At 39.2% G+C, this 26,337-nt stretch overlaps 2 protein-coding genes across 12 annotated transcripts in view; one reads left to right on the top strand and one right to left on the bottom strand.

Annotated features, from left to right (window-relative positions):
- Positions 1 to 14,806: 14,806 nt before the first annotated feature.
- Positions 14,807 to 19,028, bottom strand: YAE1 (YAE1 maturation factor of ABCE1). The gene is made up of 3 exons (XM_025929875.2): positions 18,896 to 19,028; positions 17,019 to 17,140; positions 14,807 to 15,418 (listed from the first exon to the last, which is right to left on the bottom strand). The coding sequence occupies exons 1-3, from the start codon at positions 19,022 to 19,024 to the stop codon at positions 14,989 to 14,991; spliced, it is 681 nt and encodes a 226-aa protein (XP_025785660.1). The 5' UTR covers positions 19,025 to 19,028; the 3' UTR covers positions 14,807 to 14,988.
- LOC147583347 (uncharacterized) overlaps positions 19,018 to 26,337 on the top strand; it is a 131,687-nt gene continuing 124,367 nt past the window's right edge. For 7 of the 11 annotated variants that reach the window (XR_015248126.1, XR_015248124.1, XR_015248123.1 and 4 more), the window contains exons 1-2: positions 19,018 to 19,141; positions 24,775 to 24,921. Coding sequence is in view for 3 of the 11 variants with exons in the window: in XM_086697007.1 (XP_086553133.1) it covers positions 19,114 to 19,141 (28 nt within the window). In the remaining 8 variants the exon portion in view is untranslated. The remainder of the gene's footprint in view (positions 19,142 to 24,774; positions 24,922 to 26,337) is intronic. The other 4 variants (XM_086697007.1, XM_086697005.1, XM_086697006.1 and 1 more) reach the window with 2 other exon arrangements.

The following is a 26,337-nucleotide window of genomic DNA, read 5'->3' as shown; positions in this document are numbered from 1 at the left end:
AAATTATTTCCAATTTGGAAGTGATTGACCAAAAACAAAAGAAAAACAGAAATAGAAACAATCACACATTACAGATAACCAAAGAAACCACCATGAAAATGGGTAAGGCAATAACTGCACAGAACTGTCAAGGGATGTTGGCCATTTAAAACTTAAAGCCATGCTCCAACAAGCAATCGCAAACAGATCTTTATGTCCATCAGATCCAATAAGACAAAATTCTAGGGAGAGAATACAATAAAAGAGGAAAATCTAACAGTCATCTGAATGTTCCCACAAGGTCTGTGTCCGTGGGTTCCCTTGGTTGCTTAATAGGCTCTTACTATGTGTTTGGGGATTCTATTTCTTCTGTTCAATCAGAGCAATCAAGTTCTGTCAAATTGAGTCATATAAACAAAATTCAAGAGACCTACACAAACCAGACCAATTATGTCACTTAATTCATTAATACCTTTCCAGTGGACAAAATCCTCATAGACATTCAAGACACTATTCCCCAGAAAATAAACGGACTTGGATGAGTTTAAGGAAGTCTCATCTAGACTGTGGGAGAGAAAAGAATCATCCTGCTGAATGTTATTTGTCCCATACAAGTATATGGAGCACTTACTGTATGTCTAGCACTGTACTAAATGCTGAGGATCCAGATTTTAAGAAAATCTGTTCAATCCCTGTAAGATCTCACAAAACTAATGGGGCAACACTGAGGACTAATTATAACACGTGAGATGGCGTGTAGGAGGAACCAGGGGAAGCACAGAGGAGAAAGTTATTGTTCCTTTAGCCCTGGGAGAATGAGTAATGCCTCCTAGAGAAGGTACTTCAGTTGAATGTAAAGGAGGAGACAGTGGTAAAAATGTATTCCAGGCACAGCAATAAATAGAAGAATGCGGAGTACTTAGGGAACACCATGTGTTACTATCGCTGGTGGGTGAGGCTTTGTCATACTAACAGGAGATGACATTGGAAAGGAAGGTGGGGACCTATTGTTTCAGTCATGGAGATGCATGGAAGAGAACAATATGATCAAACTCGGGTTTTAGAAAGATCCTTCTGGCAATATTTGCAGGACAGGGACGTATGGGAAGCAAGGAGGGAAGCAACGAGGTATTCCTATAGCACAGGCAAAAATGGTAAAGCAGCGGAAGTTAAAGTCAATGCATTTAACATCTGTCCCTGAGCATGACTGTGTGCTCAGCTAAAGAAAACTTTGTGTTGTTTTTTTTTTCTAGGACAGTATTGGATACATACCAACCATATTTTTGCATTGATTCTCTTTTTTTCTCAAATCTATCCAAATAATCCACAAACACTTAACTCGATATGTGTATCTCTTATTAGACTTCTGTCTCCCTATGGAGTCCAGGAGAAAAATCTAATTTTTTTTTTTTTTTCAAACGTTTATTTATTTTTGGGACAGAGAGAGACAGAGCATGAACGGGGGAGGGGCAGAGAGAGAGGGAGACACAGAATCGGAAACAGGCTCCAGGCTCTGAGCCATCAGCCCAGAGCCTGACGCGGGGCTCGAACTCATGGACCGCGAGATCGTGACCTGGCTGAAGTCGGACGCTTAACCGACTGCGCCACCCAGGCGCCCCCAGGAGAAAAATCTAAATCACTGACAAGATTTTAAGAGAGGATAGCTTATTATGTATGGAAGTCTAACAGTTGCCTCACCAGATAGGTAGGAAATGGCCTTTTGGTACACCAGGATTCCTCAGGTGTTTGGGAGTCAAAGGGAATACTGCCTTTTGGGGGGGGTGGGGGTGGGGAAGGGTGGATCGGATTTAGACTATGCTGGTTAAACACCAGCTTGAAGAAAACAGGGTTTCTTGAACAGCCAAGACCAAGTTTGAGCTATTTTATACTCCATCAAAAAGAATAGGGGGACTTTTAGTAAAACCCAACAGGATTTGGGGTCCCCAATGATATAGGAAAAGATAATTTATCTATTAAGTATTTTTATACACATCAATAAGTCTGAACACTATTGTATTCTAATTAAGCAATTCAGATACTGCAAAGTTGATGTCCCACCAGAAGGACACATTTCAGATTTGGAACAAGAACGCTCTTCCTAAACAATCAACAAATAGCTTCAATTTCAGATCGTAAAATACATGTGCTCTTCAGACCACTGAACTAGCTATATAGAAAGTTATACACTAGGGATTTTTATCTACTGCTATCACTTTGCAAAAATCCACCAATTTATAAGGTAAATTACTTTCTACTGCTTCTAAGATGACCACAAGTGACTTATTTTATAAGTTTTTCATTTTACGCTAAATTAAACTGAAACTAAAATTGGACAGTGTTTTAGTTTTTAAAGAAAATTCTAAAAACAGAATGTGGGTTTTTTTCAAGAGCAGAAGCAAGGGAGGGAATAAACAGGAAAACTTGTTTGTTAGTAAGAACAAGCAAGTGGATGTAATTAAGCAAACAACTTCTAACCAAACGGCCACATACCTGGTATAAGTGGGGAAGACTTTTTTTTTTTGAGAGGAGACACACTGCTAGAAAAGAAATACTGGAGATTCCCGCCAGTGCTGTGCATTAAGTGGGGCAGCTGTGATTTTTCCTTCTCCCAAGCTTTGCCAAGTTTACAAGCTCCCTACGTGCACAAAGGACTAAGTATCACTAGCTTTTCAAAACCAGAAAGTCCACAGTAACATGTTAATTAAACCTAGGCTGGAGCAAAAGAAAGAGGAAAGAAAATTTAACATGTCTAAGAGACAAGTATAGAAGAGTTTTGGAGCTTTTAAAAAAGCCCTGGAAACCAGCAGAGACTAAGAATAAATTGGAGCCAGTTAGCCAAGAAAAAGAAATAAATAGCAATTAAAAAAAAAAAAGAGTAATGAAGAAGATACATACAAAAGTTTTTGTTTTCCACGTTTGATCTAAGTTGCTACCTTTATTTTTTTTTTTTTTAATTTTTTTTATTTATTTTTGGGACAGAGAGAGACAGAGCACGAACGGGGGAGGGGCAGAGAGAGAGGGAGACACAGAATCGGAAACAGGCTCCAGGCTCTGAGCCATCAGCCCAGAGCCCGATGCGGGGCTCGAACTCACGGACCGCGAGATCGTGACCTGGCTGAAGTCGGACGCTTAACCGACTGCGCCACCCAGGCGCCCCTAAGTTGCTACCTTTAAAGCAGTGGTATGTATGTATGTATGTATGTATGTATGTATGTATGTATGTATGTATTTATTTATTTGAGAGAGGGAGAGAATGAGCACATGTACACATGAGAGTGCGGGGGAGGGGCAAAGAGAGGGAGACAGGATCCCAGCAGGCTCCGAGGATTTGGGGCTGGAACTCAGAAACTATGAGATCATGGCCTGGCTGAAGTCTGATGCGTAGCCAGCTGAGCCACCCAGGCGCCCCTAAAGCCATGGTTTTTAGATACAGCACTTTTCTGTAAGTAATGTGTTGTCATGCATCCTTGACTACCTCGAAGTGAAAGTATAATAACTTGCCTACAGACGTAATTTTAAAAATTGTGATATGGCTGTAATTGTAATATAAAGGAGAAGTGAGAGGAAGATAATTAACAGCCTCAGTTTCCTCACATGTATGGTGAATAAAAGCTCCGTCCAAGCTTGATGGCTTACAGTCAGTGAATCAACGAAGGCCACTGTGGGGGGAAGATCCTTTACATGTAGTTAGAGCTTTAGAGTTTCCAAAGGGTTCTCAAGTCTATTATCTCATCTGGCTCAGAGGCATGGGGAGTAAGACATTGCAAGCCAAGTGTTTATTCCAGTGTCTGGAACATACAAAGCCCTCAATAAATGATTGTTATCACTAGTACAGACATAGACTGATATCTAAGATACATTTAAAGTGAACAGATAAAGCTGCTTTTTGTGTATTTGGTATGATTTCATTTTAGTAGGGATTTTGTTTTGCACACCAAGGTACCCTCTCCGAAAATACTATATATTCAAAACGTATCTGTTGAAGCGATGAATTTCTATAAAATACAGTTGTGCCATTTGCTAGTATGTACCTAGAAAGATTCTGGAGGAATCCGGAGGGCTAATCAATTTGCTTGGGTGGCCATAACAAGATCCTACAGACTGGATGGCTTAAACAACAGAGACTTATTTTCTCTTAGTTCTGGATCAAGATCAGGATGTCAGCAGGTATGGTTCCTTCTGGAGCCTCTCTCCTTGGCTTGCAGACGATAGCCTTCTCCAGTGTCCTTACATAGTCTTCCCTCTGTGTCTCTTTGTGTGTCCAAATTTCCTCTTCTTATAAGAATACTAGTCAGATTAGATTATGGCCCACCCTACCAGCCTCATTTTAAATTAATTACCTCTCTAAAGGACGTGATTCCAAACACAGTCACCTTCTGAGTGAGGTACTAGGGGCTAAGGTTTCAAAGTGACTTTTGGGGGGGACACAATTCAGTCCATAACGGGTAGCAAGGTGGAAGCTTTACTTTTCCTAAATACTATGTTCTACATTGTTTCTGTAATGTTTAAATACTTTACAAGGAACGTAATTACTTTATAATTTGGAAAAACAATAACATTGAACACCCACCCATTTGTGTGTGCATATTTAATAAATAGTTATATTCTATTTTTTCCTTCTGATATTTAATTTAAATTCTAGTTGGTTTGGGGCGCCTTTGTGGCTCAGTCGGTTGAGCGTCCGACTTCGGCTCAGGTCATGATCTCACGGTCCGTAGGTTTGAGCCCTGCGTTGGGCTCTGTGCTGACAGCTCAGGGCCTGGAGCCTGTTTCACATTCTGTGTCTCCCTCTCTCTCTCTGATCCTCCCCTGTTCATGCTTTGTCTCTCGCTGTCTCAAAAATAAATAAATGTTAAGAAAAAAATTTATAAATTCTAGTTGGTTAACACACAGTGGAATACTGGTTTCAGGAGTAGAATTTAGTGATTCATCACTTACATGTAACACCCAGTATTAGTTAGATTCTAATCTAACTAAGGTTTTTCATTTACATGCATGTCTGCTGGGACATTTGAAAGTCCTGAGGGATACAGGATAATTCTTTGTTGTGAAGGATCAACCCGGGCATTGCAGGAGGTAAGGGATCCTCTCTGCACAACTCTTGCCAGTAGCGCCCCTCCTCCACCACTCTGACAATCAGAAAACGTTCCCACAGTTTCCCAAAGCTTTCCTATTGATCATCACCACTTTAAAGTATACTTTTACGTTAATAGTTGTAAATCTTTAAAGAATTTTCTTTTTTTTTCTATGTAACCATCCCTCTCCTCCCCCAACCCTTGCTTAAAAATAAATAAATAAATAAATAAATAAATAAATAAATAAACAAACAACAGAGGAAGAAATCATGCTAATTACCTTTAGCCATGCCAGTGGGAAGCTCGGCTGTGTCCGAATCCTGGCAGAATTTCATGACAGCTAAAGTTGTCTAAAGACGGTTAACCCCCTTGCCACAGTTTACCCACATGGCAGGCACGATGCTCAGGAGAAAATAAAATCAGTAGCAAACGTGTAGTGAGCACTCCAGATGTGCCACGCATTGTCCCAAGTGTCCTGTACATAAAGTTCCACTCATTGTCTTCATCAACCCTATAAGGTAGCACTATTATTTGACAGTGAGGAATCAGGCACAGGACGGTGAAGTGACAATCTGGTTTCAGGGCTGCCGCCTGGAGCCACCAGGATGGCTCTCCTTACTGTTTGCTGGATATCCAACACCGAGGAAGCACTTCATTTACATACATTAAGGCACGTGATTCTCAGGGAAACAATGAAATTGCTACCATTACTTCCGTTTTACAGATTTGGAAATCAAGAGGCTCAAGTCTGTTTGCCGAAGTAGACAGCATGTATGCATACGGTTTATTAACACGCACAAAATAATGGCAAATTTAATCAGTTGTTGCCACAATGCAATCAATTTGGAGAATCAAAGAAATGATATGAATATATATATTTTCTTCCAAATCTATTTAAGTTAGCAGTCAGTCACTTCTTGTTGGATTTCTTGAGGTTTTGAGTATCTTATTATTGGGTAAGATGTATCATGTAGAAGTGATTCATACTTATGGTATTGGTTTTCCCCAGAAGGTAATAAAAAAAATAACTCAATTGGGCTAACAGGATTTCCAATTTTGTGGACTGATCTTTTTCTTTTAAAACAGAAGCGATAGTGTGACAAATCCAATAAAACACTTTTTTTATTCTTTGTTTTGTTTTGTTTTGTTTTGTTAAGAGAAGACAGTCCCAGAGATTTTTAAAGCCAGTGTGTTCATGCTACTGAGAATGTACCTACATTCTTGGGGCACTATCTGGTTCATATAATTGTTAGTATCAGCTGAAATACAACCTTACAAGAGCTGTTAGAAACTGCACTGGGGCACTTGGGTGGCTCATTCCATTGAGCATCCGACTTCGGCTCAGGTCATGATCTCACAGTTTGTGGGTTCCAGCCCCGCATTGGGCTCTCTGCTGTCAGCACAGGGCCTCTTCAGATCCTCTGTCCCCCTCTCTCTCTGTCCTCTCTACCCTTCCCCATTCTCTCTCTCTTTCTCCCTCAAAAAGAAACATTAAAAAGAAAAAAATGCACTAAAGGCAAATAGAAATGGCTTCTAGCATTTCATACCCCCTTTCTCTTCCATTAGGGTTTAAGGTTGATTATGTATACTTCAAGAAATAAATTTAAGATTTTGATATAATCGAAAAAATTATAAACTTAATAAATTTTTCTGATTTATTGTTATATGCCCCCTCACCAGATAGTAGTCTGGGGATCTTTTTCTGATTTGAATTAAATACATTTGCTTCTTTTTTTTTTTTTTTTCCAGAATTTGATTTTCAGGATAAGGCCTACATGGTTCTTAAAAATGAAGAGTTTTCCAAATATTTTTCTTTTCTTATCGTAAAACAGCACAACATAAAAGAAAATTCTGAAGAAGAAAAAAAAACCTCCTCTAATCCTACCACATTAATACATCACTATATCTGAGAATAATCTTGCAGTTTTTATCTGTAAAATGCACATTTTTGAATGTAATTTGTCCACATAGGTATGTGACATTTTTACAGTGGCTTTCACTTACAAATACCCCATAAGTATCTTCCTTTTTTCTCATTATGATAACTTATAATGGGTGTGTAACACTTCTGTGAATACATGGATTATAATTTCCTTAGCTATTCTTTTAGGGTTGTTCACTTAGGTTGTTTTTTTCTCTCGAGATGGAATGTGGCCATGAGTATCTTTGTGCTGAGTTTTTATTACCTGTTCGATTATTTCCTTAGATCAAATCCTAGAGGTAGGGCATCTTTGATTTGATACATACCCCACTGTATCAAACCAAAAGCTGTACTGATCTTCAGTGTGCTTGTCAGCCTCTCCACTCATTCTTTCCATCAACGGAACAGTATGTTAATGGCTACTTACTCTGCCTGACCTTTCTCCAGTCGTCCCTTGGTTACTTCCTTGGCGACAGCAGTAACCTGTGATGAGGTCAGGAGTCTCATGTTCACACTAAAGAGGTAGAGCCTGTGAGCAGCTGAGTGAACATGGGTCACATCTCTGATCTCGGTGCTGCTGCTACCTTCATGAAGGCAGTCCTTTGTCCTAGCACATGGACAGAAGTAAAAATGGCCTCTGAGCTGACAAATGGGGTCATAATCATAATGAACACTGCCAGAATGCAGACTTCATATGAACCTGATACAGTTCTAGAAGATTAAAACACAGACTGATTATAAATTATTTGGCATCTTGAATAGCAAAACAAAATGATTTCAAATGACAATAGTTTAATTGGCTCCCACTTGGGATTTAAATGTCTAAGTGCATTAAATGGGTTTTCTTTCCACAATCAACTCCATAACAGGAATATCTACTACAAGTCAAAAATTTATGGTTAGTTTTTAATAAGTAAGTGACTTCCTCATTGAGGATTCCTAAAGTATCATTTGATGTTTTCTTTTTAATTTTTTTTTACATTTATTTATTTTTGAGAGACAGAGACAGCGCAAGCAGGGGAGGGGCAGAGAGAGAGGGAGTCACAGAATCAGAAGCAGCCTCCAGGCTCTGAGCTGTGAGCACAGAGCCTGATGCGGGGCTCGAGCACATGAACCGTGAGATCATGACCTGAGCCGAAGTCGGATGCTCAATCAACTGAGGCACCCAGGCGCCCCAAGTATCATTTGATGTTTTACCATAAAGTTTATAATCACAAATAAGAGTCCCTGGTTATTTTAGGGTCTGATTTGAAAAGAAATGTTTTGCAATGTTTCCAAAGAAGAAAAAGAAACATCTTTTATTTTCAGGTTATTTATATTATATCCCCATTTCAGCTCAGTTTTGCTTTATTGGCAAGGACTGTCAGTACTATTGTTGTCAAATCACTCTTATTTTATTATTACAAAGAATTTGACAAGTTATTTATATTTTATGCCAAAAAAAATTCTTATAGAACTTACATACTTATTTTATAAGAAACAAAGCAATATTACATAATGGTGACTAGGCACGTCTTAAGAAAACAGGCTTAATAGTAGCTGGAAAGAGTTCCATTTGATGTGAGGAAAACCTATTTGGCCGTAGATTTGTTGACTAAAAAAAGGGCTGTTATATATTTGATAGGTTAACAAAGTAAGTTGTCTTTCCCTGAGAAGTTGTGTTTGAGAGAAAGAGAGAGATAGAGATAGAGAGATAGAGATACAGAATAGAGACAGAGGTAGAGAGAGACACAGAGAGAGAGAGGTAGAGGAAGAGAGAGAGCTAAAGAGAGAGGTGGAGAAGGAGGGAGAGAGATTGTTTGAAACACTTTAGGCACAGTCCTGCCTGACAAAATAGATACTTCAAGCATGTGAAATTATAATTTTATATCAATTCTGATAAAAGCCATATATATTGCGGTCTAGATATTTAATTTTAGGCCTCAGGGATTTGGAGAATAAAAGGTGCTTTTTCTTGGGAACAGGGTTCCTTATGATTGGTTATTTTGATTTAGAAAAATTCTCAACCTAGAATTAAGAAGGTGGGGGCATCCTCATTTTTTGAGTTTCTTGACATTCTTCAGAAAACTCTCCCTACTCACCCAGTGTTAGCAATGACTCAATCTGTTCGGCCTGGCTTTAGGGATAATAATCAGTCTTGTCCTTGTGACCGCAAAGACTAAGCAAAGAGGACATCACATAGCACGATGCACAGCACCACCCAGTGGCCAACCAATTCAGCAGCTCCTTGGAAATAAACAGGATCCAGACAGGAGGGCCTCTCTCTCAGAGGTGAGTTGCCTACCCAAGCATGAAAGAACAAGGAGGATTCACCTTCCGCAGAATTGAATCCATCACAGGTGGATCTTGTCATACTTTGTTAACATTCCTTCTGGAGAGATCACACTATTTATAGGGCAAGGAAATAAAGTTTGGCGTATGTTAAGGACACTTGGCTCTTTTTGGCAGATCTCTAGCAATGCAGTGAGCTAACTGTTTTTGAAAGTTAAGTAGGAATTTAGAAAGCTCAAGAAACATTATCAGAAAATAGGTGGCACAAATTATCCTCTCTATGAGAAGTGTAGAAAGTCTAAGGAGTCTAAGGAGAATTCAATTTCTGAATATGCTAAACACAACACCACTTCCTAAAGGTTCTCTTCCCCCAGTAGGGAAATGGTATTTTTCTTTTTCTAGATATATAGCAAACAGATTTCTGGTAAATTTTTCATTCTTTGGAGCTGCTGATTATCACATGACATTTTATTATAAAAATAAGGGGCGCCTGGGTGGCGCAGTCGGTTAAGCGTCTGACTTCAGCCAGGTCACGATCTTGCGGTCCGTGAGTTCGAGCCCCGTGTCAGGCTCTGGGCTGATGGCTCAGAGCCTGGAGCCTGTTTCCGATTCTCTGTCTCCCTCTCTCTCTGACCCTCCCCCATTCATGCTCTGTCTCTCCCTGTCCCAAAAATAAATAAACGTTGAAAAAAAAAATTAAAAAAAAAATAATACTTGCTGACTGGACATTTGAAAACTGCAGAAAAGTAGAAATTAACAGTGAGGGTAAAATATAGTCCATAGTCCCTCTACTAAACATGGCCCCTGCTACTGGGTTATTATTCACCACACATCTACCCTGAGCACAAACTGTGGAACTAGATTTGCCTTGCTTTAAATCTCAACTGGGCCATTTAATAACTGTGAATTGGAAAAGCGGCTTCATCTTCTCAGTGCCCCAGTTTCCTCATCGCTAGGATGGGGATAATTAATAGCTCTGCTGCATGGGGTTGTTATGAGAACGAAGCAAATTAATATATGCAAAGTTTTCAGAACAGTGCCTGTGTCTTGTAAACACTGTATTTGTTAGCGATTTCTTTCCCACTCCTCCATTCCCTCCAACTCCTTCCTGCTATCAGATATTATGCACCAGACATCCTGCTAAAAACAAGTATTTTTGTGTTTCTTTCCGGTTTTCACCTCTCATGGTTTCTTTCTGCCATTTCTTAAGAGCTGAAACTGTACTCCAAATGTAATTTTGTATCTTTAAATGTGACATCACAATTTGGTTAGTGCAATTTTATTTTAATGTTTATTTATTTTTAAGAGAGAAAGACACAGTGCACGAGTGGGGGAGGGGCACAGAGAGAGAGACATGGAATCCGAAGCAGGCTCCAGCTGCTCTGAGCTGTCAGCACAGAGCCTGATGCGGGGCTCAAACTCACGAACTGCGAGATCATGATCTGAGCCAAAGTCGGACGCTTAACCAACTGAGCCACCCAGGTGCCCCTTTGTTAGTGCAATTTTAAATGAGTGCTAAGTAGTATTGTCTTAATGCTACTATTTAGCCTTGTATAAGATGATACACAATTTGGGTATATGGATTTTATTAACATACAAATGAAAGAAACATTTTTTTTTTTTTTAATGAAATACAAACGTTCCTTTTCCTTTCCCAAAACAAAAGAACAGGACATATTTTTGAATCCTAAATTTCTGGTTTTATTTTCATTTTGGCTAGTAGAGTCATTTTTTTTTTTTTCTCTCTCTCTTTCTCATCAAGCATCACCTATGCATCTAAGTATAGGGTATGATGCTAAGTACTGGGGATGTAACAATGAATAAGGCAATTTCCTGAATAAACTTGAAGTCTGAGATACTCAAAATGATGAAGGCATACTGGGAAGAGCAACCAACTCTGCCTGAGAAAGTTGAAATCTGAGCTGGTACTGAAGGATATATAGGAATTTTCTGGGAAGGAAGGATGTGGAATAATGTATTCTGGGAAGAAGAGTCAGCAGTGAGTAAGTTTAGAAGTTGGGAACTGTCCATAAAGCAGAGAGTATTGTTCATAAAGAAGCGTAATGTGCATGGTGGAGCGGGAGGCATGATGGGAAATCAGACTGACAATGCAGCTTAGGTCCAGAAATGAAACTCAAGTTTATAACTTATCCAATAGAAAAAAAGGGAAGAGGTATAGGCTCTAAACTCCAGAAGGAAACTGTTCAGGTAGATAATGGTGGCAGTGGAACACGAACAGGAAGAGCACTAGATTGGAGGTACTGACATTAGTGATGAGGCCGGTGCAAAGGTTAATTAAAATCCAGTGAATAGAAAGGTGGCCAGATTCAAGGTATGTTCTAAAGATGCAAAAACTCCCAATTGGAAGTAGGGTATGACAGCAAAGGAAAGAGAAAGACTTAAACATTTCTAGCTTTTACAAACATCCAGTCATAAAATCAATGTCATGGGGTTGTAATGTAAAGTGTGGTGACTATAATTAACAACACTGTGTTGTATATTTGAAAGCTGCTAAGAGAGTGGATCTTAAAAGTTCTCTTTACAAGAAAAAAAACTGTAACTATGTATGGTGATGGATGTTAATTAGGCTTATTGTGGTGACCACTTTGCAATATATACAAATATTGAATCATTGTACTGTACACCTGAAACTAATATACTATATTTCATATCAATTATATCTCAATTAAAAAAAAAGGTTCCTAGCTTTGAGTAAACAGAGATGACATTAAAAGACTGAAAATATGAAAGGCGAAGCAGTTTGGGACGGGAGGGAGGAGAGAAGATGGAAAGGAGGTGTTTTAGACACGTACGGCTAAGCCACTGAGACAGGCAAGAGAGACTGCAGTTGGAAATACAGGTCTAGGGCTTGGGAGAGAAACAGGGGTTGTAATATTAGCTTTAGGATTATAATCGAAACCGTGGGAACAAAGGAGATGATCTGGTTAGAGTACAAAGACAAAAAAAGGTCCAAGAATGAAATTCTGTGGAATCCTCAGGCAGGTAGAGAAGGGGACTTAGCAAAATGATAGGCAACAGTGAGAGAACAGAAGAAACAGTGCTGCTGCAGAAGGCCGTGGAGGGACGGTCATCATGTCCAGGGATGGAGGAGACAACTCATTGAGGGGCAGTTCTGGGACTTCAGCTATAGGTGACCCTAGCAAAAAAGCAGTTTGAAGCTGAGGAGTGAATGGGGAGAAAGCAATCAGGGAGCGGCAGCAGATTCCTCTTCCAGGGGGTTTGCTGGGAGAAGTGTGGGACAGCAGATGCAAGAAGGGCAAACTATGCGGGTGAAGTATCGTCATGGCGAAGATTTGAGAATTTCTGTAGAGCAAAAGGCCTGATAGCTTATTAACAGAGCATAGGACATTTACTACATCCATTGGTCTGAAATTAACAAGATTATTAAAACACGTTAAGGACTATTCCTATATATATCTGCATGTCCCTCTTAGACGGGAACGTAAAGCTTTAACTTTAATTTGGAGATGGGGGAGAATCCCAACTTGGATTTGTTTCAAAGCTTTTGTTTTGATGTACCACAGAAGCAGTTAACAAGCAGTGCTAAGGATATAACTGAGATAAGGATGCAGGTAGGTAACTTCAGCTGCCCACTTCCTGCTTGTGTATCACAAACATTTTGGTGGCCTCAGCAGCTCTAGCAACTGAAATGTCCAGAAAGCAGAGTATTGTGGACTCTCCCTCCCATTAAAACAAAAAAGCTCTGGGTATTTCAGCATCTAGAAATTATTTAAGGTGAAAATCCTGTTTGTAAGGAAGCCACATCACTCAGGCCTAATGTATGGGTTTTGGGCCTTGAGTGTCGGGCTGTGCCCACTCTGGGGCAGTCTTGCTTTACCATTATGGTTGGCTAGGGTCCTTCATGACAAGAACTGGCAGGCCTATAGCAGAGGTGTCAAAGCAAAACACATAATGCGAGCAAGGTTTCTTTCCCTTACTCACGTTCATTGAACACAGGTATAATAAGCATACCACTAATACTCCTCTGCAGTCCACAAACTTGTCTTTAAAAGGCAAAGCAATTTTAAGAGATGTTTTTGACCAACAGCCCCATCCACTCAGCAAATTCTCTTGATTTCCTTCTTTATGAACATCTGCACAAAAACACCATATTATCAATGGTGGCAAGGGGTGTTATCTTCAGAGAACCTTAGCAGGGTGAGCCCAGATAAAATCTCAAGGTTTATTGCACTTGTGAAATTTTCACTCAGGGTGACTTTCTTGAGAGGCATCATTAGGGATGGACATTTCATATCTAATATGCAGGGCAGAACAACACTTTCAGACTTAGAGACTGCTTATAATATTCCATGTGGATTTGAGATTTTGGCTGTATCCATAAACACAGAAAAGAATATGTAACAAGACAAATTAGTAAATCTCTGAAATAGTGTTTAATCTAGAGAGATATAAGCATTTTTTTTTAAAGGTGATGTCAAATGGCACTTGGTTATCTTTAGCATGTTTTAGAAATCCTAAAACAGTATACGGTCTTTTTATTTTTAACTTACTATTATTATTTTTTAAAGATTTTAAGTAATCTCTACACCCAGTGTGGGGCTTGAACTCACCATCCCTAGGTCAAGAATCACATGCTCCTCTGGGCCAGCCAGACACCCCAGTATATGGTCTTCTGACTTCAAATTTGTTGCTTTAATTTCTCATGTTCTATGAACTTTCAGGAGGTGGTAAGATCACAATAGAATATTTTATTAATCTCTTGAAAGATGTTGTATTCTCCATCTTAGTATGCCTGTCTTTTAGAGTAGATACTAGATATAAATACTGGTGAAAAAGCAATCGAGGCCATTGACAAAGGGCAATTATTTGGATGCCTTTGACGGCAGGCACCTCACACAACTTCGTGTTTTAGGCCAAGGAAGTGCTGAAAATTCCTTTCCTGATTTTATATGCTTAGGTCCTAGAGCAAAAGCTTAATCTAATTTTGTCTATGCTAGACAAAGAATATTGCTATGAGGTAATACAGAAGTCAGTGGTTTCAGTGTTTTACTACTATGTGAATATGTAAGACAAACTGCAGTTTAGAAATAATCTGGCACATTGCTGGATAACACAACTCCTAACTCATTAATACTTGGAAAAACTAAGTAGGTACTTTGAACATGAAATATATTTTGTATTTTCCATAGAATTGTATGTCCTTGCCTTTAACACAAAACTAAAATGAATTTTAGTAGTTTTTAAATCATCAGTATAAACATTTCTTCAGTTTCTTATACTTATAGCCTCTTAATTTCAATATATATATTTCTATACACCTATGTGTGGCTATTTACAGTGTTATCCACCAGGCTATTTAATGGTAACTTTGGTCTGATTAATTGGTGATACTGTCCTAATCACCTGAGAGTGACAAGAGGAGAAAGCAGAGCTAGGTCCTTACAAAATGCATTTGATTGTTGTTCACTTTTGCTAATGAGTCTGAAAATGCCTGATTTTGATCAGAAACTCGTCGCAACTAGAGTTTCTGAGTGTACCTTAAAGTACATAAAAATTACCAGTGACAGTGACAAAGAAAAAAAGCTCTTATTACATTTAATAGTGTTAATTTTGAAGACATTTCAAACTTCCATGATGGATAACCTACAAGTGATGTGTTCCATGTAGAAACCACTACAAATTTTGGTTAGTTTGTTAAGAAACAAAGTGTTCCAACAAATGTTCTCAACATTACTTTCATTAGAAACATGAAGAGAATTTTTATAATTGTTTGAGGTGCTGTAATACATCGAGTGATACTCCCAGCTGTTTGACCAAACTGGCTGTCTGTTCTAAAATCCATGTGAGGCTTGGGTTTTCAGAATGTGGCTGCTCCTGTATTCTACAACATTCTAGAGATGAACAATCTGCCTCACTAAGACTCTTGCCACAGTTTTTGTGAAGCTTAGCATTATTTTCACAGAGTCTTTCATCTTTACCTTCATCCATCTTTTTCTCAGCTGGAGCTACATGACCAAGGTCCATATCCTGAATAGAGTCCAATAAATCTACCACATGGGGCTGAGACGTGATTGATTTCAGATGTTTGAGCACATACTCTTCACACTGGCCAACTGCATCCAGAAGACTATTTATTTTACTGATCAGAGCCGAACCATTATCATGAAGGTGACACCAGGAGAGCAAAGCACTGAATGAAAATATAAACAAGAGTTAAACAGGAAAAAAATGAACCAATGAAAAATGAACCAATCAGAGGTCCTAAGACCTCTTTCACAATTCCATCCACTTTTCTTGATTTTAGGTTTTCTCTTTGTGACTGTGTAGCTTCCACTTAAAAGGGATGCAACTCAGAGAAGAGATCACAAAACTTAGTTTCTCCTTTAAGGACATCCAACAGTTTCTGAACTAGTGATTCTCAGACTTGGATACCCATTAGAATCACCTGGGGAGCTCTTAAAACTGTCAAGGTCTAGGTCACATCCAAGACGAATGAAATCAGAGTCTCAAGCTTCCCAACTGATACCAAGGTGCAGCCAAGGTTGAAAACAATTGTTCCAACCATATAGGTGCTTCCCATCAAAACACTGCGGGGCAGGAAAAAAGTTCTGAGGCAACTTCTCTTTCCCAACTTTGTTATAGAATCGACCCTGTTTGTTGAGCTAACAACTTTCTTGAAGAAGGTTAAGAATTCTTCTAGTCCTAACAAATATTTTTCTTTATTTTTCTAGTACAGACAGTACTTTTTGTTTTCTGCCATTTCAGATTGTTCAGGTAATCATGACAAAAAATAATGGTTGTTGTGAAAAGTAGTCATGTTTTAAAAATGTAATCAATTGATGCAAAAGATTTAGCAATAAGTTTTCTGAGATTATAAAAGATTTAACTTGATGTAAAATGAGTACTTGATCATTTTCCCACCGTAGTAGACTCTAAATTCTGATATCTGATAGTTGAATTTTCTAAAAGCTCAAAAAATGAAATTGTTTTGATGACTTATTTTCTACTCTTTTTAATTTTTTTTTTTTTTAAAGAGAGAGAGGGGGGAGGGGCAGAGGGAGACAGAGAATCTTCAGCAGGCTCCATGCTCACTCCTGAACCCGACGTGGAGCTAGATCTCATGAGAGATCTTGACCTGAGCCAAAATCAAGAGTTGGCTGCTTAACCGACTGAACCACCCAGGTGCCCCATTTTCTGCTCTTTTAAAAATTAGTGATTCTTTGAAAATTTTTTTTGTTTGTTTGTTTTTTTTTTCTATAGAGGACAATTTAAAAGGTATACAACGTCAGAGAAGACAAGCCTATCATGCTCCTAGCTCCATGTGCCATCTGACTAGCTGGCCCTGACATATGCCATTATTACTATGGAATCGTGACAGGTATCCAATGTTCAGCACTAAGATAAACAGAATTATTTCCCTCTCTATTACCAGTTATAATTCTCATCATGTAATTCTAGTCTAGACGTCTGTCATATTGTGTTCTGCCACATGTGAAGATCTTTTAAATTGAGATACAGTTTAGTGGTAGTTCAGTAGCAAAAAATATCCACCTTCCTATCATTTCCTTGCAATAAAGGACCACACCTGACTCACATACTAAAGTGGATGAAGTGATGATTTTTGACTTTTTGAAGGCAATATTATTCTATACTCTGCACTACTCTTTTGTGGATTTAAGACTAGGAAAAACACTTCAGTTCAAATACTTTATTTTTACCTACGACTTTTCAAAAGTCCTCCAGCAGTATTGAGGCTAAACTGACTCTCAGCATTTAAGTTACAAAATTACCTCAATGTTCCTCTGAGTTGCCCGTAGTTTATAATCACTTCTGCACCTTCCTTATAACCTTGATTGAAGCCTTGTTGAAGAGTAACTGCTTTGCCCGCATCTATTCCATCTCTGTAACCTTCCTAAAAATAAATAACGAAGAACTGTGGCTGTGATTAACACCACATGAACCACTATAGGTTTCTCTAGAAAGTCATAGGACCAATTTAGAAAACTGATGAAACAGGCCTTCACTATTTACTATTTAACATAATGGTTCCACAACAAATGACACAGTCACACAACCAAAGCAGACAATGCTTCTCATAAAAGTTTATTATTGGCCTATCTCACTGCTGAAGTCTAGACTTACTTGGCACATTTAAAAATAATGATTCCGGGGCGCCTGGGTGGCTCAGTCGGTTAAGTGTCCGACTTCGGCTCAGGTCATGATCCCGAGGTCCGTGAGTTCGAGCCCCGCGTCAGGCTCTGGGCTGATGGCTCAGAGCCTGGAGCCTGCTTCTGATTCTGTGGTTCTCTCTCTCTCTCTCTGCCCCTCCCCCGTTCATGCTCTGTCTCTCTCTGTCTCAAAAATAAATAAAAAACATTAAAAAAAAATTTAAAAAAAATAAAAATAATGATTCCTACACAGTTAAAAAAAAAAAAAAACTATTTAAAATGGCTTCACAGGGGCGCCTGGGTGGCTCAGTCGGTTAAGCGTCCGACTTCAGCTCAGGTCACGATCTCGCGGTCAGTGAGTTCAAGCCCCGCGTCAAGCTCTGTGCTGACAGCTCAGAGCCTAGAGCCTGTTTCAGATTCTGTGTCTCCCTCTCTCTGACCCTCCCCCGTTCATGCTCTGTCTCTCTCTGACTCAAAAATAAATAAACGTTAAGAAAAAAAATGGCTTCACAGAAAGGAAACTGAGAGTTACATGTCTGACCCCTAGGCAGCCTTGACTGATGTGACAAGGGAGGGCGGTAAAGAGGTTATCAAAGGTCTTCAACAATGAACTCAACTGGGTTCGCAAAAAAATGAAAAGTGTGATTTTAGAAATTTTTCTTGATACCTAAATTCAAATAAACTGCAAACTCTCTGTGGGCAGGGATTTTGTCCAGCATCTTCAATGGCGCCACAGCGCTCAAAAGATGATCACTACTGACTGGTCCAGCCCACGCTTCACATAAAGCATTTCTGAAACTGGTAACAAGGTTGTTGGGCTAAGCAAACATTTTCCTGATACATTAAGGGCAGGTCAGGGGCGATTTAATGGTTGGCAATGATATTAGGTGTAAATCAAACTCGCCATGTGAACTAAGCTCTGAGTGCTCCAACTGGAAATTGGGGATGTGGTATTAAGCTTAGTTTCAGTGAATAATGAGGCAAATGAGATACGGGTAATTCACACCTAACAAATAAGAAAGAAACCAACTTCAGTATTCCCTCACCTAGCCACCAGTAGCTTCCCTTCATCGCTCTTCGTTATTCTTAAGTTCACTTTTTCCATATGTCTTGATTAATACCACTCCTAACTTTACGCTCTTCACCCCTTCAAGCAACCCAGGTAAAAAAATGTCCTTTGACAGCCATAATTAGCAATAGTCAGTGTATACGTTTCTCCCCCACCTTCTCTGTGATCCTCATCAAAGTCCAGACCAAGTTTATTTTGGTCTGTTTCCAGCGTCTAACGCGCCCGGTGGTTTCACACGGCTTCAAGTAACCCCACTGGAAAATCCTAGCAGGACGCGGGCCGGAGTGGAAGGCAAGGGGGTGGGGAGGGCAGCGCCGGGCCAGGCTGCGACCACTGTGCCTCTACTCTCGAGACCCTTACTTCTGACAACTCTGCGCCCGTCTCCCCCACAACCCGGCATAGCTTCCCCGCTCCCGCCACGCAGCTTTACTTTGACTCGTCTCAGCATGTGGCTCTGCCATTCCCGCTGCACCAGGAGCGACTCGTCCGCTTCCTCGTCAAACACGTCCCCCTCTTCTCCGGGACCCTGGACCAAGGGAGTACTTTGAACCCACGACATCACCGAGGCAACCACCGCCGGAAGCGCCAGCAACTCCTTCCGGTCCGAGGGACCGGCGAACGCTGCGGGTCGTGCCTCAGCTGCTGCGCATGCGTGTGTGGTGTTGGGTGATGTCGGGTGAGTCCCGGTTGCCGCTTGTGCGTTTTGCGCTTGGGATCTGTGGACTCCTTCAGTGGACCCAGAGTGTCGGCGAGCACCTGTTGTGGGCGAGGCAGATTCCTGCCTCGCGGGACCCGTCCGCCCTTGGCCTGTGCGGAGGGCAGCCAGGACGCTCAGTGAAACACTGCGTTCCCACTGCGGTCCCGACGGCGTTGTGGGTTTTGGAGCCCCGCGCGTCGGTAAAACCCTTGGCGGATTGGCGATTACTGGCCAAGGACTCTCTCACTTTCAGAAGCCTCCTCAGTACGTTGTAGGGATTTGACAGCCCAACGGTTTTTGTTAGAAGCAAAGGACAATAAGGGCCGAAAAGTTAGCTAGCGCGGCCATTTTGGGATCATTACATATAAAGAGTACATTTATGAGACGAATACATCTCTCATGGATTCACGGTATCCTTCACTGGCTCGTGTTCCGGCTCGCGTTCCGTCTCGCGTGCCCTATTGGCTGGGTGAGGACAGAGACTTGTTTACGTAAACCCAGCACTGGCACGGTTCTGACACGTGGTAGATGGTGAAGCATCTAAGATGTTAGTGAATGAATGGACACCAGTAGTTTTGCTTTTTTGCGTGGTGATGTGGCACGATCATTTATTTATTTAACGTATTTTGTGTGTGTGTGCCAGGCACCGTTGTACCTTTTGGGATACATCAGTGAACGATAGACAAAACTTTCCAGCTCTCGTCCGCCTTACATTCATGTAGAATGGACAGGATAAACAGTAAGCACTGTATAAGTAAATTACGTAGTTTGTTATAAGATCATAAAGGATACCTGTTATGAAAAGGAATTAAAAAAATAAGCAAAGTAAGGGGAACCATGAGCATGTGTCTGAGAGTGGGTGGTGGTTTAGGTTATAATTTTTAAATGCTCAGAATTTTGCATTTTATATATATGCATACATATATAATTATAGTAATTTATATAACTTACTTGGTAGGTCCATGTATAAATATAGAATGTGTAAAAACATTCTATACTTGGCTACATAAAATACCTTAATAAACTTAAAATCCCACACATTTTATCTGGGTCATATTATCTGATCATATTATCTGATCATAATCCAACAAAATTAGTAATAAGTAATAAAAAAAAGACTCCAAGAATTATAATAGTGGGCATTAGAAACACCTTTGTAAATAACATTTAGATCAAAGGGGAAATAAAAATTAAAATGACATACAGTAAGCAATTAAAATCTGAACACTTCCTACCAGAAAACATAGGACCAAATGAAAGCTATACTGAAGCAATTCTATAGGCTTAAATATCTTTATTATTAAAGAAGAAATAAAAAATACATAAATTTTGTTATATATCTTAATTAGCAACAAAACTAGTAAGAAAAGCAATAAAGATATCAATTGGAATTAATAAAAGAGAAGATTCCCAAACTTAAATAAATCCTAAAGCTGGTTCTTTAAAGACACCAATAAGGCAGATAACCTTTTTTTTTTTTTTTTTTTTTAAAGTAAGCTTTACACCCAATGTGGGGCTTGAACTCACTACTTTGAGATCAAGAGTTGAATGCTCCAGGGACTGAGCCAGCCACCCACCCTCAGTAATCCTCTTTTGACCTTGATTTAAGGAAAAAAAAAACAACACCACCAAAATTATACAAAAGAGAAAGGAGGCAATGATGCAGAAAGAAATTCCAGTGGTATACATTACTAACTGAAGTTCAAGAGCCACACATTTGAAAACCTAGGAGATGTTGAATGACTTTCTAATAAAAGTGACCCAGTAAGTAGAAAACAGGGAGAGACTGATTACCCTAGAAAAATTGGACATTAAATATCCGCTATAAAAAATAGCATGAAGACTTGACACACAGGCAAATGCCTTAAATCCTTTTTAATCTTTAAAGGACAATGGATAATTAAATATTTTTTACTCTCCTAGGGCAAAGAAAAAGAAATGCCCTGAATCATTTTATGAAGCCAGCCTTATAGTAACCTGATAAAGATAGTATAAAACAAAAAAACTAAAGTTCAAGTTAGCTTATGAATATTCAAAAGGGAATCCATTGCCTTATCAAAAGAATAATTCAAGATGTTTTATTCAAGGGAAGCAAACTGTTGCAATATTAGGAAATCTATAAGCATATTTCATTACATCAGTAGTTTATTGGAGAAAAGCCATATGCTATCTAAGCTGAAAAATAATTTGAAGAAATTTAACAAAATAAAATGGAAAGAAATTACATATTGACAGTTTATGAGAAATCCAACTGCTAGTCTAAACACTCAGATGTTTCCTTTAAAGCAGAGAAAAGAAAGGCCATCTGGTGATCCCCATTATTATTAATTTTTTTTTATTACTTAACATTCTTTTGAAGACTAGTAAATGCAATAAGAGAGGTAAATAAAGTAACTTAAAAATGTTGGATAATAAGAGATGAAGTTATTTCTTTTTGTTGTTTATATAATTGTATACCCACAAAACCCAAAGGAATTCCATTAAAAATGACAGAATAAGGGAATTTGATAAGGCCTCTGGCTATAAGAAAAATAAACAGACCAACAGCCTCTTAATTTTCTGGCAATAACCATCTAAATGTAAATGAGATAAATATTGCACTTGCAATACTAACAAATACTGTTAGATATAGTATTTATATGTTTGCTTAGTATTTAGTACTTATTTAGTATTTATACATGCCAGGAATACATTTTACGAAATCAACTTTATATGAGGTATAATTTACATGCAGTAATATGCATACATTTTGAATGTAGAGTTTGATGAGTTTTGACAGATGTATACCCCTGTGTAACCACCACTGAATCAAGATACAGAAATTTCCATCACCCTAGGAAATTTCCTCATACTTCTTTGCAGTCAGCGCCTCACTCCTTGAGGCAACCTCTGATTGAATTTCTATCACTCCAAATTAGTTTTGCCAATTTTGGAACTCGATAGAAATGGAATCATATATGTCCTTTTAAGTATTTGGCTCTTTGACTCAACATAGTGTTTTTGAGATTCATTCACGTGGTTACATGTACCAGTAGGTTGTTTTCATTTTATCACCAAGTACTCTTTTCATTGTATGGATATACCAGAATTTGTTCCTTCACATATTGTTTGGATTGTTTCCAGTTCTTGGCTATTGTGAGTAAACCTGCTATGAACATTCTTGTACAAGCTCTTTTGTGTACAAGTTTTCATTTCTTCAGAGTGAGTGTGTAGAAGTGTAATCGTTGAGTCATATGCTAAATACAAATTTAACTTTATAAGAAACAACCAAACTGTTTTCCAAAGTGATTCTTCCATTTTATACTCCTACCAGCAATGTATGCAAATGTCAGTTACTCCACATCCTCTTCCTCACTTGGAATTGTCAGTCTTTTTAGCTCTTCTAATAGGTGTGTAGTGAGTGATATCTTACTGTGCTTTTACTTCTTATTTTTCAGATGCCTTACGATATTGAACATCTCTTCATGTGCTTGTTTTCCATTTGCATATCTGTTTAAATGAAGTCTTTGTCCATCTAAAAAACAATTGGCTTGTCTTACTGTATTTCAAAGATTGTTCCATCCTTTGTCAGATACGTGAATGGCGAATATGTTCTTTGCATTAGTTACATCCACCAGGAGACAGCTGTGGAGATAGAATTAGGAGTTCATGAAATGTACTGGGGCATAGGGAACACACTGCCCATGAAAGGTAAAAAGTGGAGGAGCCATGATTAGGCAGAGAAAGCCGAATCAAGGGGAGGCTGATCTGATCCCTGTGATAGGAGGGTCCCTAGGTAGATCTCACAGAGGTCTGGACAACATAAAAGGGAGTCAGGAGCAGAGGGCAAAGAGGAGTCTTTTGTTCAGTGCATAGGACCAGGCTTTGATACACCTGCCATGCTCAGTTATTGGCTGGGGGATGCCCTGGAAGAGTGTGACCTTGGCTGGAAGTCTGAGACATATGCTGTAGGTGCTTACTAACAGGTGGACGGTGACAGCTGTACTCCTCTGTCAAGAACCAGATGATCTTTCAAGGTCCTTTCAAGTGTGTGATTCAGTTTTTTCAAAAATAGCTATTCCTTTTCTTTCTTTCTTTCATTCTTTTTTTTTTTTTTAATGAACTGTAAATAACAATGACACCTCCTGCATAAATTTTGGTGTCACGATGTGAACTTACTCAAAGTATTTAGCAAACTTATCTTGCAGTCCATATCTCTTATATAAATACTCTGTGATGAGGTCAACCTCTAGGATTCACTCTATTCTTTTCCTGTTCTTTCTGCTTATCGTTCATCCTTGTCTTTTCTTTCAAAGCCTTCAACAATTCTTTTTTATGTCCTTCTATTTCTCATCTCTTGCTAAGTTTCATTCTTTATCTCAGTCTCCCACACTTTATTTGTGCCTTTGCAAACTGCTATTTTGTAGTTAGTGTAATAAACTTGTAAGAGGGCACAGACCTTTTCTCAGTTTCTCTTCCAAGTTTCTAGCATGCTGGCTTTCATCATGAAGTCTCTGGCAGCCAGCCGGCAGAACTCCTAATTTCCATATGCCTAGTGAAGTAGTTTTCCGCTTTTTCTTGTCCTTTCTAAACGTTTCATATGTTCTGCTATTCTCAGTGGTATTAAGTCCTTGGGTGCCGTCTTTTAATTGCTTATGTCAGGTTTGCTCTAAGGTGTATAATATGAAATAATATATTTAATAGTAATATGCAAAATCAAGTTGTTGTTAGTGGTGAAAATGATAGGAGAGCATTCAATATATGGCTCCTAAAGAGAGAGCCTTGAATAAGGATAGTAGGGTAGTAGGTAGATCTGGGCAGAGTTGCCTTCTTTATTTCATTTACTTTATTTTATTTTTTTTAATGTTTATTTTGAGAGAGAGAGAGAGAGAGAGAACAAGCCGGGGAGGGGCAGAGACAGAGGGAGACACAGGATCAGAAGCAGGCTCCAGGCTCTGAGCTGTCAGCACAGAGCCCGACACGGGGCTTGAACCCATGAACCACGAGATCATGACCTGAACCAAAGTCGGACCCCCAACCAACTGAGCCACCCAAGCGCTCCTCCTTTATTTTAAAGTATTGTGTCTATAGAAGACCCCAGTTATAATATAGCTGTTAAAGCTAAGAGGAAAATAATTCGTCCGATATAGAATGTTTGCTGAATATTACAAAGGATGAAGTGGAGATGTCAGACAGGAAACCTGATTGATCTTTCAAATGGCCTGTTGGTGGACAGCTATGCCTAATAGCATTTAAACATGTTCAAGTCAGTCTTATCTTTAAAAAAAGATCCTTTCTCAAATCCATACTGTCCTCTAGCTACTGCTCTATGCTTCCTTTTCCCTTTGAACTAAATTTCTTGAGTCGGTGTCTTCACCTCTGCACCTTCCACTTGTGAACCCACTGCAATGTGGCTTCCATCCCCAGTGTTCCATTTAATGGGAGTAGGTGGGTAGGGGCAACTTCCAGAATATATTTACTCGTGACCCAAATCTCTCCTTCCAGCCCAGCTGTTCTCTACACGTCAGACCCATGTCTCCAACTGCCTGCAGGAGGCTACCTACACTTAAATTTACTGTATTCATTTCAGTGCATTACATCTGAATTTATCTTTTTTTTTTTTTTTCTTTCAGCATTCTTCCTCTCCTTGTGTTTTCCAGCTCCTTGATGCTCAAACTGTGCTGCAGGCACTTGTGGCATCAGCATCACCTGGGAACTATTGGAAGTGTGGAGTTCCTGGTCCCATTCCAGACCTGTTGAGCTAGAATCTGCATTCTCAGGTGATTCACACGAGGAGTCAAGCTTGAGAGGCATTGCAACTCGTTGAATGGCCACCACTTCTGCTCATTCACCGTGTCATAAATATTTGCCCATTCTTCATTCTCACTGCCACTTCCCTGGTTCAAGCTACTATCCCATCCTACGTGGATAATCTGACAGCTTCTAACTGGTCCTCCTGCCTCATGTCGTATCCCTCTTCCAATCTGTTCTCCCTAGTTACAGCATTCTTCCTAAAGCAAAATCTGGTAGGGCTGCCCCTCACTTAATTCCCTGCAATACTTTCTGATTGCTCTTTAGAGAAATGCCAAATGCCTTCATGTAGTGGGGCTCCTACTTCCCTGCCTGGTCTCATTTCTTGCCACCCAGTTTTCAGGCCTTTGCCAAATAATTTGTCCTCTGCCTAGGTATGTAGTCCATACCTCTGTCAAAGACGACTTCTATTAGATGTCACTTCCATTTGGAAGTTTTCTCTGATCTTCTAAGTCTGGGTTAGTTGTCCCTCTTGCGTGTGTTATAGTCTTTACGGCCTTATAAATGCCTAATTGTCTGCATTCCCTACTAAACTGTCAGCTATTTGAGTCAGGGACTGTGTGTCCTAGTTAACTAGTTTATCCTACTGCCTAGCATAATCCTTAATAAATATTTATTAAATGAATGAATGAAATTTCATTAAAAATTCTTCAGATATTTTACTCTAAGAAATTACATGTTCCGGTTGTAATTAGGTAGTAATAAACTTGTCTATAAATCCAGATTAAACAAGAATTTACTGAGATTGGGTTGTTACAGGTAGACAAGGCTAGGGGAGATACAGAAAGTTATGATAAAAAAAATCACTTTTCATGGATTTTTAAAGTTTTACTTTCAATTAAAAAAATTTTTTTTAATGTTTGTTTATTTTTGAGAGAGACAGAGCATGAGCAAGGGAGGAGCAGATAGAGAGGGAGACACGGAATCCGAAGCAGGCTCCAGGCTCTGAGCTGTCAGCACAGAGCCTGATGCGGGGCTCAAACTCATGGACTATGAGATCATGACCTGAGCCAAAGTCAGATGCTTAACCAACTGAGCCACCCAGATGCCCCGGTTTTACTTTCAATTTTATAACCATGTTTTTAACAGTCATTTATTCTAAAGTCTATATATTTAATTGATTTGAGCATGCACAGTGAACTTTATGCTTCTTAGTCTTGTCCATACTTGTGTTTCTAGTTTTAACTTACTTCTTTGAGGTCTTCAGGTTTTGAGGTCTTCAGGTTTCCCAGTGATGACTTTTTTTTCCCTTTGCAATGTGTCTTTCATTAATAAATGTTTTTCTTTCTTTCTTTCTTTCTTTCTTTCTTTCTTTCTTTCTTTCTTTCTTCCTTTTATTTCAATTTAAATCCAAGTTAGTTAATATATAGTATAATAATAATTTC

This window comes from Puma concolor, chromosome A2 (genome assembly GCF_028749965.1).
Source record: "Puma concolor isolate L17-30 chromosome A2, mPumCon1.1.hap2, whole genome shotgun sequence".
NCBI classification, from domain to species: Eukaryota; Metazoa; Chordata; class Mammalia; order Carnivora; family Felidae; genus Puma; species Puma concolor.
The sequence above is the reverse complement of the archived record's forward strand: the minus strand, read 5'-3'. Positions and strand labels throughout refer to the sequence as shown.